At 36.3% G+C, this 22270-nt stretch overlaps 2 protein-coding genes across 2 annotated transcripts; one reads left to right on the top strand and one right to left on the bottom strand.

Moving 5' to 3' along the window:
* The first annotated feature begins 14850 nt into the window (after positions 1 to 14850).
* Positions 14851 to 19378, top strand: LOC110885197 (3-hydroxyacyl-[acyl-carrier-protein] dehydratase FabZ). Its single transcript, XM_022132887.2, has 4 exons — positions 14851 to 15182; positions 15275 to 15335; positions 15415 to 15559; positions 18971 to 19378. Exons 1-4 carry the CDS (start codon positions 14960 to 14962, stop codon positions 19223 to 19225), a joined length of 684 nt encoding a protein of 227 aa, XP_021988579.1. The 5' UTR covers positions 14851 to 14959; the 3' UTR covers positions 19226 to 19378.
* Positions 19379 to 19783: 405 nt separating this feature from the next.
* LOC110885196 (chlorophyll a-b binding protein CP24, chloroplastic) lies at positions 19784 to 21054 on the bottom strand. The gene is made up of 2 exons (XM_022132886.2): positions 20701 to 21054; positions 19784 to 20506 (listed from the first exon to the last, which is right to left on the bottom strand). Exons 1-2 carry the CDS (start codon positions 20916 to 20918, stop codon positions 19957 to 19959), a joined length of 768 nt encoding a protein of 255 aa, XP_021988578.1. The 5' UTR covers positions 20919 to 21054; the 3' UTR covers positions 19784 to 19956.
* Between the last annotated feature and the right edge of the window lie 1216 nt (positions 21055 to 22270).

Here is a 22270-nt window from a genome sequence, read left to right as displayed (position 1 = left end):
TGTTGAGGTTAAGGATTTTGAGGTAATCAAAAATTAACCATGATGCTTTTAATGATTCAGAGTAATCACCTATGTTAGAGATAAGTGGGGTCGCTTCGAATGGATTTGTGGGGAGGCGCAAATCCTAGAGCTCTCGCAGAACCAGGAACGTGTTCCATGACCATGAACGGACACAACCATGAGGACTTGACTCGGCTAGGGAGAGTATTGTGTGAATGTATATTGTCGCCTACATAAATGGGGGATTGTTCAAAGACACCACGTCTACAAGACCCTAGGAGGCTAAGTATGCTTCACAAGAGAAGGTTCAAAGGTTACACCTACCTATCTTGCAATACTCAACTGTTGAACGTGTATCGTTGAAACTTGATAGGTCGATTTCTATTCATGTGGGGGAATGTTGGAAATTTTGTGAAAATAGCATTTTTCACAAATATAGGAAAATGATTTTTTTCCTATTTTGGACTAGAAATAAATATAATAAAATGAGCGGGTTTTATATATTTATTTGTGGGTGTGTTTCTATGTTGGAAGAGCTTCGCAACGAACTAAATCACGTCCAAAACGGAGCTAAGATGAATGAGATATCGATGCTCAAAGTTTGGTGTTTGAAACTTGAAATGCTGAAAAAAATGGGAAAGTGGCACCTTGTCCCACATCGGATGAGAGATGAAACTTAAAGGGGTATTTAAGCGGGAACTCTCCAACCTTATTGTTTCATGGAAGCACTCACTAGTGTACTCGCGAAGGGTGCGGAGCACCCTAACTCGCACTCGCACACGCGCGTGCGTGGCGTGGGCGATGAGGCGCAATGTGGCGCACTTCGCATCGCCGCTTGAGAGCCGCCTTTGTATTTTTGACCGTGTGCGCGTGGTGAAGCACAAGGGTTGCAAGGACCAAGTGGTTGGTGATGTGGCATGCATGCGCATGACCCTGGTGGGTCCGCGCGCAGTGGCACATGACGTGGCAGTCATGCGCGCACGCGCGCGAGTACACATGGCGTGATGGCGCGCACTGGCGCATGGAGCATGGGCACTGAGGTGACGTGCGCGGCGCACCAAAGTGAGCCAAAACGGCACGACTATGTGGCGTGCTCGCAGAGGCTTACAGGTGACGTCGCGCACGTGCGCAGGTGCGCATGGGACTGAGGCGCACGCGCGCATGGCAGTGAGCCAAATGGACGCACCGCGCATGAGAGTGCAGACCTGCGCGCGCGCGCAGAAGCTTCCAGCAGCAGTTAATGCTGTTCAGTTACGTTTCAGCATTCGAAACTGACGTAGTTAATGCGTTTGACTGAGAATTAAATGAGGAATTTAAATGCATTGAAGACGTTTAATGCAGTTTAATTCTCCCACTTAATTCTTTTTCAGTTTCGACTTCAGATTGCAGCATAAATAGGAGGTTCCTATGGCAGTTCAGACACACCGAATTAACACGGCAATACAATCTCTCCAGAATTCTTCATCGTCTTCAAGCTTCAAGGTAGACCTTCGGGTTGGAGTTAAGACTGGCAGTGCAACTGCTTGCGGCTGTTGTATCCTGGAAACAAACATGTTCTCCTGGGAGACACGAAATTTGTTTTAAGGGACCCGTGTCTAATACGATCCTCAGCCAAGAACAGTTTTTCTGTTCGAGTTTTTGTTCTTGTTTTTCCAAATTTCAGTTGTAATCGTATTTTTCTTTCAAGTTGTAATTCTGTTAAGTATTTGTAATTTAAGTTAATAAAAGTTTTATTTAATTTTACATGAACGGATTCCTACAAGAGGTGGACATTGAGAGTAAGATAAAGTGTTCTAGCGTTGGGGAATTGAGGAAGATAATGTTGTATATATGTATTTTTGGTTTAATTTATTAATAAGCATTTTAAATAAAAGCGTGAAATGACCAGAATACCCTTAAGTGAATAGACTTAATTGAAAATTTTAACCAAGTTAGTGTTAAAAGACGTAGAGTGTAATGATTTTTACAAATAAAGGATTGTGAATGTAATTGTTTTAGTTAAAGGACATTCGATACAAGCATAAAAGATGAAAAATGTAATTCACCTTTCTAATTTTATAAAGAGTAAGATACAATTTACGTCCTTGGAGTTACACTCTATAACAACCCTAAATTAAACCGACACCCTCAAATTATTTTCGACATCACAATATATTTTAAAATATCCCAATATGTCTTAAATTACACCCCGTATGTGAAAACGAGCCCAGAATGTGATCTAGCATTTAAAATAAAATAAAAACAAAGCAATTCACCTTGTCGCGGGCCGCGTAGCCCATGGCTACGTCTTACGCGAGCCGCGAGCGATCGATAAACGTGGCCTCACCCGGTGGTGACACGTGGCAACGCGTGTTGAACCTACTAAGTGACCCGGATCACCTACGACCTAGGCCACCTACTACGCACCGCGTAGGCCCTGGTCTTATTTTACGCGGGCCGCGAGAAAAGCCAAATCAGGCCCTATATATTGCAACGAAGGGCTTCAGTCGAATTCGCTCAAATCTTTCTTTCTTTCTCTAAATTTCACGTAGTATACATTATACTCGGGCATAATACCCCCTAAATAACAAAGTTCTGCTCCGTTGTAAGTATCATAACCCCTAGATACGGATTAGATACTCTGTCCGATTGATCTAGGGTTCCGTAACGGCTGTCGTTGTTCTGCCCGACGTAGTCGTTGGAATGCCGTCTCGGGGAGGGTATTACTAATGTTAAAATGGGTTATTATACTAACACGTGTGCATTTGTGTAATTTATAGATAATTCCCAGGGAACCCTTATAGAAAATCTAAGACAACAATGTTAGTAATCTCCTTTTTTGCAAATTGTTTTTACAAAACCTCACTTAATTAAATATATATTAAACAGTTATTGAGTATTTGTAAGGATACAATTATCGTCGGTATGTTGGGGTTTTGTATACAAAATTTGTTACTGCCTTGCGAGGAGTAACATTCCACAAGTCGGGTTTGACAGTACCGTGGGTGGTAATTGGTATGACTTGGAAACAAATGTAATTGCGAGACTACCCTCAATACTGTACAATGGTTTTTATTTAAACTTGATTGAACTGGGATTCACTCATCAGTATTTCCCACTGACAAAATGTTTTTAAATTCGTTTCATGTAACAAAACGTGAAAGCCAAATAAAAGCCAGCTGGACAGCACTGAAGGCTTGGAAAAGTGGCAATAAAGTTACCTAAAAATGAATAGATGTTTTTATTAAATAAAACAGGATTTATTCCTATAAAAATGTGTGTACTAAAAACTTGGGTTTTATCCCATGTGTTTAATATTATGAAAGTGTGTTATTTTACTCTGATCAAACATTTCCTAACTACAGTCCTGATGAAATTTCCGCTGCCAAATTAGATAACAACAAGATACCACCGAAACTGGCCGCGGCCGCCCGTGTCACGACCCCCGACCCACCCTGGACGGAATCGGGTGCCGTGAGCAGTCCAGTGGTACCGGTGATTATTTTTATTTTGAAAAACATTGCAGCGGAAATTTCATCAGGACCGTGAGTTAGGAAAAATATCAGAGTTTAGAAACACCGGATTTTATTTAAATAGATGGAATAAATTCCATGTTTTACAAAGGTAGCTTTTAATAAAAACAGTATCTCTTAATTTGATTTATTTAATAAAATAAGCCACTTCTTGATGCCTTCGGTGCCGGATCCAATTCTTACTCCAATATACTGTAATTACCTGAAACGCGTTTTAAAAAGGTTTTGTCAGCGGGAAATACTGAGTGAGTTCATTCAGGTTTTATGCAAAAACAGATTTGTTATAATTCACAGTATTAAGAGCGATTACAATGTTTCTATCAACCAATTATCAAGAATGGGTATTTGTCACTCGACCGGATTTGTGACTGTGGTCATACCACTATTGGGTCCCGTCGCCCCAAATAGTGACGGCTAACTCACACAGAGTAATACTCACTCACATAGAGTGATACTCACTCACCTAGAGTGATAAAAATAGTAATGTGCACAATACCCCACATACCAGCTGTAATTTGGTGATTACAAAGACTTAATCCCTGTAATTATAACCTTTGAAAAATGATTTGGAGTATTGTAAAACATTTAATAAAAAGAGAATGACTCACATTATAAACATGCAGATTCATACGGCCAAAGTTTAGTCTATAGATAAGCCTTGATATATTGCAGATTTATATAGGCAAAGCTTAGCCTATTGAAATAGCCTTGTACCCTAGTGCACACGAACTAGGTAGGTAACTTAATACAACAATTACGATAACTCACGAGATCAAATTCTCACAACGAACGATAAAGTGCGATACTTAAACATCCATCGATTTAACGACGAACGACAAAGTATAACCCTAATGTGGGTGGCACTTAAACATCCATTGGATATATTGATCGGTCGGAAAATGAATCGTAATAGCGATCGAGTTAATACCCTGTATCGTAGCAGCACCCTGCTATATTAATTAGTGATTCGCGTGTGTGTGTGGTGGGGAGTATTTTCGGTAGTTAAACATATAGCTTAACAGAATGGAATACGTATTTGTGTAAAACCCAAATCAAACCTCAACGATAGTTACGAGATTCGAACCTTAACGAACTTCACAAAGTGTAGTCTTATTCAGACAGTACTTTGGCATCCGTTTAACGAACTCACAAAGTATAGTACTTTGGATTCCGTTTAACGAACTCACAAAGTATAATACTTTGGATTCCGTTAGTTGGTTCCTGAATCGACCGAACAGAATATCGTATCGGTGATTATTGGTTAGAACACCAACGTATAGAGAGAAGAAGAGAAATGAGCAAAGAAAAATGAATCCTAAGCTTCCTATTTATAGCAAGCAAGCAAGCAAGCACCTCAACCTAATTATGTCGATGTGGGACAGTGACGTGCCTGCCTACCTGCTTGACGTGCTAGCTAGCTTGCTTATATATATTAATTCAGCTGCTTCACTCGTTTTTCTCGTATAACTTTTAAAATATAACGTTTTATAAAACGACGAATATGTCTTTAGAATGAGCATATTTTTATCTACGTTTTAACCTAAGTTTCATTAAAAACGGAGTAAGGAAAAAAAAATAATATATTTTATTATTAATATTAAACGTTCTTATACGATCCCATATATATCTATTTTTAATAGACCTTACTTAACTTAATTAATCTTGTTAGCTTAATTAATATTGATTAACTGATTAATTAATCATACTAAACTTAATTAGGGTTTCCTTATTGCATAATTATCATACTAAATATTAATTTTTTTGTGATGGTTGTTACATCCTCCCCACCTTAATAAAAATCTCGTCCTCGAGATTTGAACTATGATATTTTCTTGGGGTTATGTTTCTTCTTTTAATTAAGAGGAACAATGTATCGCGGAATGGAATCAAAAGATATTTTGAGGAGTATGAATTTTTTTAAAAATAGAAATGATTTATAGAAACAATTGGATTCAATATCCGAAATGAACTTACTTTGATCAATTAGGGGAGATTCTGAATTGATAAATATCTATTTGTGAATGGAAGTAGGGAAAATGATTTGTCAATGATTATCCGAAAGTCAATATCGTTTACTTAAATGGTACTGGACAATAGAATTTAGTGTATCGTAATCTGAGTACATAATTGTACCAAGAATATGACAAATCAAACGAATGGCGTATGAATAGGGTCTAGCACAGCCTACAAATCTATTCGGACGCAACAAAGTGTTTGTAATGATTGAAAGAATTCAATGATGACCGAATAAATTTATTGTTTTCGAATTTGAGAGTTTCAAGGAGGCGAATCTGGATATTTCAAAAGATGAAATGGTCAAACGAATAAGATGAAATGGTATATTTTTTTCAAGGTGATTGGGTTCAAGCCAAAAGATATATGACCTATAGATTCTTAAAATGAATGTGAAGAACTTTTTGGAATTAGTAAAATTCTTTGTCAGAAGAAAACTTACCTTGATTGGTACCTAAGGAAGACTTAAGATTGACCGGGTCAAAATAAAATGAAAACATGAAAATGTTTTGTCAGATATTAGATTATGATATGAGAAAACTAATGTGTTGAGATGGGTGATTTGTAAGAATACATGAAAAGACAATAAAGTTAGTGTATTTTTGTCTTAATACATAATTGTATTCAGATTATTTTAATCAAAATGTTTGAAGATAGGTGATATTTTAATTTATTAAATACCTTTTCCTTTTATGTTATCATAAAGTAGAATAATAAACATAGATAGGTTTAAAGTATCAAAACCCGTGGTAATAATGATATATATTTTGTAAATAGGTTTACCCAATACCGTAGAACTCACGATTATCATTTTAAAAAAATCAAGCATGTTTAACTATAAGATTTTTTAATAGGGTATAATAATAGATGTTTATTTTAATATCAAGCATACTTAAATATTGGCTGGCGTAAATAATATTTGATATTTTAGTATATTAAAATACATATATTATAAAATAATATTTCTATAAATAGTTGTGGAATATTAATCAAGATGAACAATTGTTTATAAAATGTCTTGTCCATGACTACTTAGATAGTTATTTAAATAATTTTATTCGTTCATCTAATTCTTGTATTTGTTTCATGAAAATATGTCTTCTCCTTAACTGGTTATTTATCATGGTTGGGTATTGGTTAGTGCTGCCTTGTTTAAGCATAGGTGGCCAGTCCATGCCTAATTAAGGCTAGGTTATTCAATACATGCCCCTGATAATAACTCTAGTATCTAAAAATAATACTAACACTATTACTATTAATATATTATTACTAATAATAAAACTAATATTAATTGCCAATAATAAATGCATAAACTTAAATGAGAATATACTTCAAACAAAATTTTATACGTAAAAATATAAATTCTTTACCTTAATGGTTTTAACAAAAATTTTAAATATAGGAATACTATATTGTAAGTTTCTATATATAATCAATTAAGTTTATATAATGTTTTTCGATCAATGATGATAAGGTAAGAAATATCACGAAAGGCTCGATTGAGGTTGTAAGGACTACGGAATTAGGACATGAAATGGTGGATCACTATCTTAGCACACAATTGTGTTAAGATTGCTTTCATAAAATAAATCAACAAAGCGGATTCAATATAAATAAATAAATAATTAAATCCTAGATTAGCGCAATCTTCAAATTTGTGAAAATGTTATCACAAAGTGATCGTGATTAAAGAAATGATTTGATGAATTCGAAGACTAAACAAGCATGTTATGGTTCAAGAGAATTGAAGTGCTTGTTGGGACTATTTTGAATATGATGGTTTCAATCCATCATATGGGACTTCGAATTGATTACGTATTGAGAGCAAGTTAACTGGGTTTGGATAAAACGAGTTTTAATAAGGAAGTTCGGACATGATCACAACAGAAACCATGTATAACCTTCAAAAAGAAAATCGAGTTTTTTTCAAAAAAATTTATCGATCAAATATCAAAGAGTAATCATTTTGCAAAACGCGGTTTACAATGCAAAGATCAAGTATAGCGAAATGATATTTGAGGTTGGATAAAACAATAATTTGGAATGAAGCCTTCCTAGGGTCTTATAACTCAAATGAACCACATGCGCAACAAATAGTGCATGTGTATCGTATGGATTTACCAAGAAACGAAATGGATCAATATTTGCTATTATGAAAGAATTCTTTATGGTATGATGACCATTAAAAGAACACGAAAGTCAACTTATTATAGGCAGAAGTCAGAATTGCTACGAAAGGAATATAAGAATTTTTATCTGAAATTTTGTGTGATACCCGTTGTTAAGTGCCATTATCAAGGAATGTCGAATGAACTGAAATGGAATAGGGGATTTCAAAGGTATGTGACTCCTTTTTCAGTGATAATAATTATGACTTAGTTTAGACTGTGCACTGATGATTGTGAAATCTTGTTCCAACATACCTCAGTGAAATGTAGATCGTTTGTAGGATCACGTGGCAAAGTGCTTCTTTTTTATTAGTAGTTTTCTACTGACAGAATTAGTATTGGTGTCATCGTGCCCAATTTATACTTTTCAAAGTTCTTGCCTTGGAAAGTCGTGTGTGATATATTTCAACGTCTGTGGATGTATATTTTAAGTTTCATGTGTTTTCTTGTGCATTAGCACTACTTTATATGTTTCTTACTTGTGCATTGTAAATTTTTATACTTTCGATGATATCCCATCTTTAAAGGGTTCTCATTGTATGAGTTACGAGGTAAATGATCAAACAAAATAATGTTTGATATTGGAAAAGAGATTCCTGATAAAGAATTCTAGACATGGATGCTTGTGCTTTATTTCAATTTGTCAATCCTTTTTGGAATTTCCTTATAGATGTACCTATCTATATAATCACATATTTCACATGCTGAAATAAACATACCATTTATCAGGTCAATGTATTTAACAGATTCATATTTCCAAGAACCACTCAGGTATTTGGTCATGATACTATTTAGGGAAATCTTGTCATTGATTTGACATATCTTTTACTCCGTCTTATCCGGTTCGCGCCGGAGCGGTAATCTCAATATGTCCGGACAAGCTGGAGAGTCTGCTACTCTATACCCAGTTTTGCCGGAGAAAATTTTCTATTTCCCATAAATAGTATCTTTTCAAAAAGTGCCTCTTTTATTAGGGCTTTTATCCAGAATCAAGGAAATTTGTATTCCCATAACATATCTTATTCTAGACCAAATAATATCAATAAGCAAGAATAAATAGCAATTAAGTGCTATTGCCTGCTAACCGTCATACCAGTATCCATTACATTATACTTATATAAGTAATTTACCTTAAAGTTTATTTTAAGGCAAAATTCTTAAGTTCAAGTCTAAATACCATCCGGAGTGCTATCAGATAATATTAAGTTTCTAATTCTCTGTTTCACTCAGATATTATTATAACACATAATTGTGTAAACCAGTGGCTTAGCTTATACTAAGGCATCTTTTCTTATGTTCAAGTCTAACTGCTATCAGCTGTGCTACCATTTAATAGAAATCTCCTAACTCTTTTTATCTAAGCTTAAGTATTATTATCACAACACTTATAGGCTTAAAGCAGTGGCTCTGATACCACCTTCTGTCACGACCCCCGACCCACCCTGGACGGAATCGGGTGCCGTGAGCAGTCCAGTGGTACCGGTGATTATTTTTATTTTGAAAAACATTGCAGCGGAAATTTCATCAGGACCGTGAGTTAGGAAAAATATCAGAGTTTAGAAACACCGGATTTTATTTAAATAGATGGAATAAATTCCATGTTTTACAAAGGTAGCTTTTAATAAAAACAGTATCTCTTAATTTGATTTATTTAATAAAATAAGCCACTTCTTGATGCCTTCGGTGCCGGATCCAATTCTTACTCCAATATACTGTAATTACCTGAAACGCGTTTTAAAAAGGTTTTGTCAGCGGGAAATACTGAGTGAGTTCATTCAGGTTTTATGCAAAAACAGATTTGTTATAATTCACAGTATTAAGAGCGATTACAATGTTTCTATCAACCAATTATCAAGAATGGGTATTTGTCACTCGACCGGATTTGTGACTGTGGTCATACCACTATTGGGTCCCGTCGCCCCAAATAGTGACGGCTAACTCACACAGAGTAATACTCACTCACATAGAGTGATACTCACTCACCTAGAGTGATAAAAATAGTAATGTGCACAATACCCCACATACCAGCTGTAATTTGGTGATTACAAAGACTTAATCCCTGTAATTATAACCTTTGAAAAATGATTTGGAGTATTGTAAAACAGTTAATAAAAAGAGAATGACTCACATTATAAACATGCAGATTCATACGGCCAAAGTTTAGTCTATAGATAAGCCTTGATATATTGCAGATTTATATAGGCAAAGCTTAGCCTATTGAAATAGCCTTGTACCCTAGTGCACACGAACTAGGTAGGTAACTTAATACAACAATTACGATAACTCACGAGATCAAATTCTCACAACGAACGATAAAGTGCGATACTTAAACATCCATCGATTTAACGACGAACGACAAAGTATAACCCTAATGTGGGTGGCACTTAAACATCCATTGGATATATTGATCGGTCGGAAAATGAATCGTAATAGCGATCGAGTTAATACCCTGTATCGTAGCAGCACCCTGCTATATTAATTAGTGATTCGCGTGTGTGTGTGGTGGGGAGTATTTTCGGTAGTTAAACATATAGCTTAACAGAATGGAATACGTATTTGTGTAAAACCCAAATCAAACCTCAACGATAGTTACGAGATTCGAACCTTAACGAACTTCACAAAGTGTAGTCTTATTCAGACAGTACTTTGGCATCCGTTTAACGAACTCACAAAGTATAGTACTTTGGATTCCGTTTAACGAACTCACAAAGTATAATACTTTGGATTTCGTTAGTTGGTTCCTGAATCGACCGAACAGAATATCGTATCGGTGATTATTGGTTAGAACACCAACGTATAGAGAGAAGAAGAGAAATGAGCAAAGAAAAATGAATCCTAAGCTTCCTATTTATAGCAAGCAAGCAAGCACCTCAACCTAATTCTGCCGATGTGGGATAGTGACGTGTCTGCCTACCTGCTTGACGTGCTAGCTAGCTTGCTTATATATATTAATTCAGCTGCTTCACTCGTTTTTCTCGTATAACTTTTAAAATATAACGTTTTATAAAACGACGAATATGTCTTTAGAATGAGCATATTTTTATCTACGTTTTAACCTAAGTTTCATTAAAAACGGAGTAAGGAAAAAAAATAATATATTTTATTATTAATATTAAACGTTCTTATACGATCCCATATATATCTATTTTTAATAGACCTTACTTAACTTAATTAATCTTGTTAGCTTAATTAATATTGATTAACTGATTAATTAATCATACTAAACTTAATTAGGGTTTCCTTATTGCATAATTATCATACTAAATATTAATTTTTTTGTGAGGGTTGTTACAGCCCGTTCCCGGGTAGTAAGGGGACGTGGGTTGCGACACACTCGCTTACATGTTCAGTCCCCGATTTCAAAAACTCAACAATCCAGTCATTGTGGTTGTTAACTGCTTGCAATCAAGTCCCTGGTGCAAACAGCCGTTAGTTGAGCATTTAATTATTTAACGGTGTGAAGGGCAATATGGTAATTTCACCCAAAGTTGACACCTTTCACACCTTTTTAATTCCCCATCTTCCTTTAGAAGCTGCATTTTAATCCTTTTATCTCCCAAACCTTCCACGATATCAACAACAGCTCTGGTCATCTTCCTTCTCCTACCATCCAATTGCAATCGTCCTGAAAATGTGCCAATTCGCTATCATTTTGTTTACTTTCCACGTTGTTGGTATAACACTGTGTTAATTTTACTCAAAATCGTTGATTTTCGTGATGTGTGTCATGTATATAATTTGAAATCTGGTATTTGTTTAATGGAATTGTAGTTGGAATTAGGGTGCAGGTCACTCAACGCTTTGTCCCAATCCAATATCGGGTCCTACTGAGGATAGGAAGGGGGTTCAGGATTGAACCCTGTTTTAGCCGTCGAGCATAAAGACAATGGGCTTGCATGGGTGCACATAGAATGCCTAACTATTAGCTTATGTATAACAGTGTAAAAGAGTTATTTTGACCACTGATCATTTTTTGGATTTTAGAAGTTAATGATCAGGATTATCCTTGTATTGTTATCCAACTGTTATGTATGTATGGTCATTAGGATGATATTAAAATATTGTGTATGAATGGTGGTCTTTAATGTTGATATTTAAGTGTTAATGTGCCTTATTAAACTATGTTTTATTTGAAGTTATTCAACTAATTTTAGGATCAAATGACTTTGCCTTTGACTGTTATTACACTGTGTTTAGAATCAATATTACTTTGACTTTGACTGCTACTTGACTGTGTTTAGTATCAAGATTACTTTGATGTGTTAAGGATCAATTGTATCATTTGATTAACTGTGTTTGGGTGTCAATATCATGTTAAACAGTTGGCTTAGGTTTAAATGACTTTGATGTGCTTAGGATCAAATGACTTTCCCTGCTTAGGATCAATTCAAGTATTTGACTTTGACTTTGATGTGGTTAGGATCAATTGAAGCATTTGACTTTGATGTGCTTAGGATCAACTGAAGCATTTGACTTTGACTTTGATGTGCTTAGGGTTAAATGACACTGAGTATAATTTAAGTTGATGGTATTGTTTGTTTGAGATGTTTGTTTGATACGTTTAGGATCAATGACATCATTGTACATGGATTTCACCATGAGATGTTTGCTGCACATAAGCCTTTTGCTGGTTTATAGGATAATTTAAGTTGATGGTATTCTATGTTTGATAAGGATGCATGGAGCATAGAATTAGTCTATTGTATGCAGCGTTGTTTGTTTGATAAGGGTGTGAAGGGAGCATAGGATTAGTCTACTTCAAGTTTGATAAGTCAAACCCAATGCAACTTCTAAAGGTCAAACCTAGTTCAATTTCTAAAAGTCAAACCCAACCTAAATTCAAATTTAGATTCAACTAGAAAAGTGACCCGCGCGTGTTGCGCTGCGGGCAACGAAATTGGCTCGCAATCGAACAGATTTATAGTTATTCGGCAATATCACATGCTATGAGATGGTAACCGGTAAGTTTAACAATCGTTATGTACCTTGGTTTGGTGAGCAAATTTTTTTTTAATCAAACGTATTGTCTATTCCTAAACCGTTTAAAAAGCTACACTGTTTTTTTGTCGAAACCATTTAGTGAGGGGTAATGTATCGATTTGGTTCAGGTTTGAAACTCAGATGTGAAAAACTTGTTTTTGAAAGTGATACTGAATTTTATGTGGCTCAGAGTTCATGAAAATCATGGTTTCAAAGGCTCATGGCTGCAAGGCGGGTTGTAGGCCAGTTACCAACCATCCATTAGCCTTGCCACACCATCCTCATCAATTGTCGTGGTAAATTTTGAACTCATCACAACCAACTGAACCCATAGTGCCAAGCAAACTATAAAAAAACATCAAGTGTCACTGAGGAACAAACGTATCTACGTAGACCAAAGTCGAAAGTCCCAAATACAACCATTTCGTGTGATTATTCGGAAAAAAACCATTAACTGTTACCGGGAACAAACATATCCATGAAGACCAAAGTAAGGTCCCAAATACAACGGAATATAACCAACCCAACAGTGAACCATCACATCTCTCGGATGAGCCGCATTCATCGTCATCGAGTGTAACACACAATTTCAAGTGCATTAGGATCAAGTTTGTTCTATTGAAGTTTTAGGAAATGATATGTTTATGCAGAGGTTTTCGTTATTTGTGTCAGTTTTGTTGATTACTAATCTAACGTGACTGACCACATCATCGTAATCAGTCTCTATGTTTTAATCCATGTTTTCATCTGCAACAATTAGTCAATTCGCATGAAATGGTTACCTTATGATTGCACAAACAAAAAAAAGATAAATGCACATTTAGGCAAACTGTAAGATTTAGACAAACTTCCAACCAATTACTCTTACACTGTCACTAACTAATGAATCTAAAGTTAAATTGATAACTTACCATCACAGCATTAGTCAACCATAGGTCTAGCATATCTGATGAATACCATAGGTCTAGCATATGTGATGAATACCAGCTACATCACCAACATGAAAAATCACCAGATCAGTTTATAAGCCCATTTGAATTGAGCATAATCAAGCTCTAACGGAATACCAACAAAATCGAAATACTATCTCAAATCATAAATTTCACAAAATACCAGAAATGCACAGACTAATACACAGACGGCATAACACCCCGAGAAATAAATCTTAGAAGCAAATTTAGAATGATTATAACTTGAAGAAGCACATATACCAGTGAGTTCGATTTCAAGAATTAGAGGACGAACCGGTGTCAAGAAGAAGTAGGAAAGCCAACCATCATCTCTCTATTCTTCTGTTCTCTGTCTGTTACTCCGGTGATGGGGAGAAGAATCAAACATTAGAAGTGGTTTCTTCACCGGATGAGAACAAATTGTGGTCCACATAACAATCGTCGTCGTCTAACAAACACGATTTCTTCTTCCAAATTGACATCACCGTCGCAGTGAAACCCTAGCCGCCGCTAAACCGAAAATCACCATCGTCATCGGGTTCGCAGTGGAACCCTAGCCGCGGGAAATCGATTCTGGTCTCTCAGCCTCCATTACTTTGATGAAGTAAGAGTATAAACGATGGGAATAAGAACACGTACAACCCACCGCCAGGCTTAACCAATCAAAGGTCAGTACAACCATAAAAAACATAGTACAAGAATAAGCTGCACAAAATACCATTTAAGCAGCATGTACAAGAGGGTAATGCGTAAAGATGTTGTAAATTAGAGTATACATAAATTGTTAATCAACTATTGTTATTTGTAACATCATTAGGAATTATATTACTATATTTATGAATTACTTTTGAAATTTGAGGGAATATATTGGGTATAACTAAAAGAACTGAAATTGTAAGTAAAGTTATAGGTTATTTTAGTCTTTTTCACATACATTCAAACGGCCATTTAACACCAGGGACTTAATTGCGAGCAATTAACAACCACATGAACCGGACCATTAAATTTTTTGAAATAAAAATTAAACCTGTAACTGTAAACTCCAGAGACGTGGTGGGGCCTGCGTGGGACCGACAGTTTTCCTCTCACAAAGGGGGATGTAATAAGGAAGAGGGGGTTGCGTATAGAATGAGCCTAACTAAATACCTACATAATTCAAAGTTCGCTACTTTGTCATTATGTAAACAACTAAATGAAACATTAATCAAGCATAAACAGTTCTAACCCAATCTCAGCTGCCAACAAAAGTACAAAACTAGCACACACCAAACACCCTAGTACCCTACCATCACCATCTTCAAACACACACACACCCCACAGTCCTCCATCTTTCACCATGTCTTCCAACACTTTCTCTCACTCCCTCTTCTCCCAAATCACTTCACCAATCTCCAACCATCGCCCCAAACCCACATCTCTCTGCTCATTCAACCCATACCCACTTCGACCCATCTCCAGATCCCCTGTTTTATCAACCCAATCGAAGACCAGTTTCATCACCAACTGCTCTTCACCTGCAAGTGATAACAGCTCAAAAGATGAAACCCCAATTGAACTCCGTACGTAATTTCTCATTTCTTGATTTAAAGTTTTGAACTTTATACCTTGTTCTTTTGATTTGATAACTTAATGCTGCTGTTGGTTGTTTCAGGGTTTCCTGCTTTTCCAACTGTGATTGATATTAATCAGATTCGTGAGATTTTGCCACACAGGTTTGTGATTGTTTGTGATTTGGGGTTTTTGGGTGTGGAGATTTGAGATTTAAGTAGGGTTTTGTTTGTTTGTTTGCAGGTTTCCGTTTTTGTTGGTGGATAGGGTGATTGAGTATAATCCAGGAGTTTCAGCAGTTGCAATCAAGAATGTGACTATTAATGATAATTTTTTTCCTGGTCATTTTCCTGAGAGACCAATAATGCCTGGTGTGCTCATGGTTGAGGTAACAATTTACTTCATGTTTGATCTTTATGTTTATACTAGTATTTTGCTCACGGGTGGAAACATATAGTAAGACAAAACATGATTCGTAAAACGCAGTGCGTAAAAGACAATTACAAAAAAAAGTGTAATATACAAAAGTAGACACAAAATGTAAAACACAATGCCTAAGACATTTCGTATAACACAATGTATTGGCATTTACAAAAGTAGGAGTTGTAGTCTAGGGATTACAATTGCAATTTTCTTAAAGTTGGGCGGGTGTAAAAATGGAGTAATAGTGCAAGGGGTAAAAAAGACAAAGTGTAAAAGTATAGGGGTGGTGGCGGAAATGTGTTAAAGATGAGGGGGTGTTGGTGGAAATGTAAAAGAAGAGGGTTGGTGGCGTAACTATGTAAGAGCTAAGGGGGTGATAGTGGAAAACCAAAGTAGAGGGTTGGTGCTGGCAAAGTTTGAAAGATGAGGTTGTGGTTTTGGAAATTCAAAGTAGAAGGTTTAGGGACTAAATTTGCCATTTTATGAAACTTTGAAGGTTACAAAGTCAAGGGGCTAAAATTGCAAAATCATGAAAGTACGGGGGCAGGGATGCAAAGCCGGTGGGAAACCCCACCGACTTTGTCCTTTAAGATTGTATATATATAATTTATAACTCATTTGCTGCTCTTTTGCCAATTTGTGTTTCTAGTTTGTGATCTTGAATTTTTTTTTTTTTTTTTTTTTGCATTGTATATGTCTGCAGCTAACCTCTTAGAGTCCAAATTATAGTATCTGTGTGATATCTCTTATTTTAAAAACAAATGAACTGGTGTAGTAGTTGGTATGTTTTATAAGATAATGGATGATAAACAATTTTGCCCTTTGTTATAAAAAGCGTGATGCTCTCCGAGACGGTGAGAGCTTAACGTACGCAAGGCGTAGCTCTATGTACAGTACAACCAAAAGCTACATTTGTCTCATATGTTTTGCATATTAGTCTTTTGGGTAAATTACATTTTTCGTCCTTTATGTTTGTATGAGATTGCAATGGATAGCCTTTAACTTCAATATTACAATCACAATCCTTTATTTGTAAAACTTATTACACGTTACGTCCTTTGACCCTAACCATGTCAAAATTTTCAGTTAAGTATGACATGTGCCTTTCACATGAGGGTAGATTGGTAATTTTACGCATTTATTTATCTAAAATAAATCTAAATAATAAATCAAATCAGATTTAAAACATAACCCCATCTCTCTCTAAACCTACCATCCAACCACCACCACCACCCGACCTTCACTGCCACCACCACTATTGACAGCCACAACAATTCCACTAGTCACTACTAAATTATTCATTTTTTGAAATGCAACTCCATTAATAAAATTTGCTACGAATCACCCAGTGGACTCATTCAGCTACAAAAAGAACAAGTATGCATTCAGGGAAAATTCATGAAATTTAAAAGAAGAAAGTAGGGTCTGTACTAAAAATTGTGGGCTAACCATGTTTTCCTTTTTCTAATTTGATGTCTGTACTAAAAAAGTATTGCTGCAACTTCTTTGATTTCAACTATTATGTAAAGTTTTCTTACCAACTCCAATTAGCATTTAGTGGATCGCACTCGATTCAATATCAGGTAAAAAAATCTTGTATAGTAGGGCTAGTATACGATTCAGGTCAAAAACTCACAGATTCATCCTGTATATTAGGGCTCGTGTGTGATTCGATTCTGTTTTGCCCTTATCACAGGAATCACCCACAACCAACAACCCACCGTCGCCGCCTCCAATATTCGAAAGGGTTAATCATCGACAGAAAACCACCCACTTCCTCAAAACCAACAACCATCACCACCATCTAAGGGTCGAAACATACTTACTCGTCAGCCGTAAACAGAAGCCTAATGCTTCCGCCGTCACTGCCGCTCTTTCCCTCGTCGTTGTCGCTCTTTCCGCCGTCGCCTCACTCGTCTCAACCATACCACCATAGTGGTGTACGACGAAGAACCAGATCTCCGGCCCCAAAAAAGAACTCCGAACAACGAGAAGACGCGGCAGTGCGATGAAGAACCAGATCTCCGACGGGGTAGTGCGATGAAGATGGTGGAAGATGGTTGGGGTTGTCTGAAGTTAGAGAGAGAGTGTGAGTTGAGAAAGAAAGGATGATTATTTATACTTATATGAAATTTTTTTAATAGTTTTAATATTTTTTATCTTATTTGTTAAAATTTATATTAAATAAACGAGTAAAATTACCAATCTATCCTCATGTGCAAGGCACATGCCATACTTCACTGAAAATTTTAACAAGGTTAGGGCTAAAGGACATAACGTGTAATAGGTTTTGTAGATAAAGGATTGTGATTGTAATTATTGAAGTTAAAGGCTATCCATTGCAATCTCATACAAACATAAAGGACGAAAAATGTAATTTACCCTAGTCTTTTTTATCAGGTAAACCATTCATAATCTCCTCATCCATTTGTTGTTTTTACATATCACCCTCCTACAGACTCCAAGCTCCCATGTTTGACCAGTTTTGACCCAAATGTGCATGAGGCGGTTTTCTGATCGCCTCCTCGCGCCTTTTGAAACCAAGGATTTACCACTGAAAACAACTTAATCTAGACAACGAAATCAAAAAACATCCTTAGCCATAAATCTAGCAGCACGAGTGTTGTCAGAATGCGCATCTTCTTCCCCTTTGCCCTCCACCTTAAGATGGCTATAATCAAGGCCAAATCAGACACAAAGATTGCAATTTTTAGTTTAGTTTTCAGAGTTTTTGTATCAAGACTTAAAATGGCTACTGGTTCAAAGTTGAAAGTTAGATGTTTTATTAGGGCGTTCTTAATTAAATTGGTTCATTGTACTAGTCGTGTGGAAATCTGAATTTTTTTTTTTTTTTTTTTTTTTGCTCTCTCTTGCTTATAGTTGTTATCATTGACAATAGTATAGTATTGTGAAAGAAGGTAGCACGGTTCTGCTTTAGCCGAGCTGTAGAGTGCAGTCACAAACTAGTTAATTTTTCCATGCAGCATACAATAATCAGTTTTTTTAATGTTTGGATAATTATTCATACTTGTCATTAGGAATTTAGGGGCAAACACAGCATATAATAATCAGTTTTTTAATGTTTGGATAATGATTAAATGCCAAACACCCCTATAATAAAATGATAAATGACCAAAATATAGAGCTTAATTTGTAATAGCTACAGTTGTTAACTAGATACTAGTGGTTATTTCGTAAATAAAGGAACTTTTCTTACATCTGTTTTGAATTTTTTTTTCTAAGAATGCAACACAGGACAAACAATGAAGCATCCAAAAGTCTTAACTTTCATCTTTTTGTGCTTATAAATCTTAATCAATTAGAAATATTTACAGTTTAATCTGATTCTGTTTTCATATCATTGATACTTCTTCAGGCAATGGCACAAGTTGGTGGTCTGGTAATGCTGCAGCCGGAAGTGGGTGGGTCACGTGACAATTTCTTCTTCGCCGGAATTGACAAGGTGAGGTTTAGAAAGCCGGTGATCGCCGGAGACACTTTGGTGATGAGAATGACATTAATTAAACTTCAAAAACGCTTCGGAATTGCAAAAATGGAGGGAAAAGCGTATGTTGGAGGTGAGGTTGTGTGTGAAGGTGAATTCTTGATGGCTATGGGTAATAGTGAGTGATATTGCGGCCAGCATTCATTGTTCACTAGCTTAAATCTTGCATCTTTTTCTGGTTTCTTTGCTTTTATGAGTTTTAGATTAATTGTATCCTCCAAACAGGACCATTTTGACTTCCTTTTGATGAGATTGTTTCTTTTTGTGTGTTGGTTTTCATAGTCGTTCTTTTGGTTTTCTTGTTGAATAGTGTGGAAATAACGGGATTCTAGGTTTTGTTTTGTTTTAATATAAAAAGCGATAATATATGCCTATAAAATATTAGATTTTTTTAAATATACATACGAAAACAACGTATTGTGATAAGATTCTAATAAAATACACATATAAAATATTTTTGAAATTATCATCTAGTATATCGCTAAACATAAAACGACCGCTATTTCATCGCTATCGTTACGTAGTGTATAGGTAGTTTGCCGCTATTGTCTGTTATTCTTTATTAACAACTATGGGCGCATAGCCCTTGGTGATTTCTTGTATATGGACATGTAGCCCTAAAAGTCGATAAAGTTAATAGGGGTTCTTTTAGCTCGCCCCTTTGTTAATAATGAAAGCGTATTATGAACCGAAACCATAATAATAATAATAATCTAAATATCTTAAAACAACTATTTAAATCTGTTTTTGAAACACAACTGACAACCCAAATCCACCCCTTAAATGGGTAATTCTAAGCAAATTTACATTAGGTGATTACATGGAAGCTTAATAACACAACCCTTTTGTCTCCTTCCTTACAAACCAAGAGCTCCTAGTGGTGTTTTCCCTTGCCCTGCTTCAAAGTAGAAAATTAGCATAGCAACCATAGCAAGTCTTGCATGCTTAATCTCAGCCAACTTCAATCTCTCAAGCTTCTCGGTATCCGGGATGTAAACTCCGTTCTGGATCGTACCCGCGAAGCTTAACGGGTCAAAGAATTTGCCACCCGGGTACCCTTGTTCCCCGGTGTAGTTAGCGAAGTTCTCAGCAGTTTTAGACCATGGGGTGGCCCATTCGACGGATTGTGATTCAGGGTTAAAGAAGTCAACCCATCTCTTACTCTCAACCCAGCCCATCAACAGGAGTTGGGTGCCCAACAGACTCCCGAAAGAGAATGGGGCAACAGCACCAGGGTCGGCTCCGGCTTCAAACCATGGGATTCCGCTCCATGCCTGGCCCACGAAGATTCCAAGGACTGCAGCCATGGCCCACCGTCCATGGATGAGCTCAGCTTCTCTGTACCACTTTAGGAATGCCGGGTCCTTGCCTAGGCCCAACGGGTCGAACCCGAAGTCACCTGGGAGCCTGCGTTTAATTGGTTAGAAGTTAAAACTCAACTAGACAAAAAAAGCAGTTATGTGGTATTTAGGTGTAAAAACTTATTGATCGTAAAAAAATAAAAAAAGTTTAATCGGTTAGAAGTTAAAAACTTAACTAGACAAAAGAGCATTTAACTAGTTATGTGGTATTTAGGTGTAAAAATTTATTGAAGGACTTACGAGCCATCGAGCCACTCGGGGTCAAGCAAATTGCCACCGCCTTTAACTGCAGGGATCCAAGATTTCTTGGGAGCAGCAGCAGCAACAACAACAAGCCGCCTAACACCACCACCAATGGTGGGGTTAACGGGTGCAGACAACGTATGGGTCCTCTTGGCACCGGTCAAGAAGGGCGATCCGAGCCCGTTTAGAACAGCAGTAGAAGTAGCAGCTGCCATTTGTGGTCTACAATCAATATTTTGATGGTGTTGGTGTGTTGTTGATCTTGAATATGGAAGTAAAGGGTGTGTTATATGGGTGGGGGTGCAATCAAAAGAAGTGTGTAGATGGAGCCATGTAGGATAAGTGAAATCTACATAGGAAGTGTTGGATAGGATTCTGGCCAATGAGATAGTGGAAACTATGATCATGGTTCCGTCCATGGGTCCTGTGTGGACCACTTGTGGTTCGGGTGGTGCCCACTTTTAAGTCCTTGTGGTCTTGAATTGTTTGCAACACAATATTTTCATTTTGGGTTCTTTTCTTTGAAAAAGAAAGTGGTTGTAGATTTTTTTATAATTGGTAAGATATGTAAGAAATTATGTTGTAAATGAATTTGAAAGTTTTAATTTTTTTTTACCGACCAACAAAAGTCCGATCACTCGGGTAAACCCTATAGGCAATATCAAAAGGGACACCCATGCCCGCAAACGTGGCGCTGGTGACCCGACCATCACCATTCCAAAAGGGACACCCATCGGCTGAAAGCCCACCGTGGTAAAACTCATAGCTCAACTCAGAGCAGGCGAGACTTGAACCTATGACCTCCACTTTGGAAGATAGGGCTGCCAATGTAGTTGTAAATCTCCAAAATTATTTTTCAAATACTATCAATCTCCTAGTTAATTTTAGATGATAAGTTATTGTGTTGATAATATAGTTTTGAGTAAACTGCCAAAATTGTTCCTAAAGTTTGTGCATGTTTGTCAGATTCATTCAAAATAACTTTTTTTGTACCATATGACCCTATCACTTTTGAGATTTTTTGCCATTTTCATTCAAATGTCTAATTTGTTTTATATTTTTTTTTGTCAGACATTTGGATGAAAATGGCAAAAAATCTCAAATCTCAGGGACGATTTTGACAAAAAAAAGTTAGACGTTTGAATGAAAATGGAAAAAATCCCAAAAGTGAAGGGCAATATAGTACAAAAAAGATGTTTTGAATGAAACTGACAAATACGTCCAAAACTCGGGGACGATTTTGGCAATTTACTCTATAGTTTTTATTACTTTTTTAATAATTTAATTGTTACGAAACAAGAACTTTGAACCTTTTCTTGGAAAAGATCTTGAAGAGTTATAATATGAGTAAGTGTTACACTTATTTCTTTGAAAATTATGATTTAAAAGTAATATAGTGATTGTTTGATAATATTGTATCGATGTGTTAGATAATTCATGAAATACAGGTTAACACTGAGGTTAATCTGTGGGGTTATTTCTTCTGTGGGTTCAATCTCTTTTCTTACTCGTGAAAATGACTTAGATCCTGCAAAACAACAACACCGTTAGTCTCGTTAAGAGCGGA

Source organism: Helianthus annuus, chromosome 10 (assembly GCF_002127325.2).
Source record: "Helianthus annuus cultivar XRQ/B chromosome 10, HanXRQr2.0-SUNRISE, whole genome shotgun sequence".
Lineage (NCBI taxonomy): Eukaryota > Viridiplantae > Streptophyta > Magnoliopsida > Asterales > Asteraceae > Helianthus > Helianthus annuus.
Note: the sequence above shows the minus strand (reverse complement) of the source record. Positions and strands in the feature narration are given on the sequence as shown.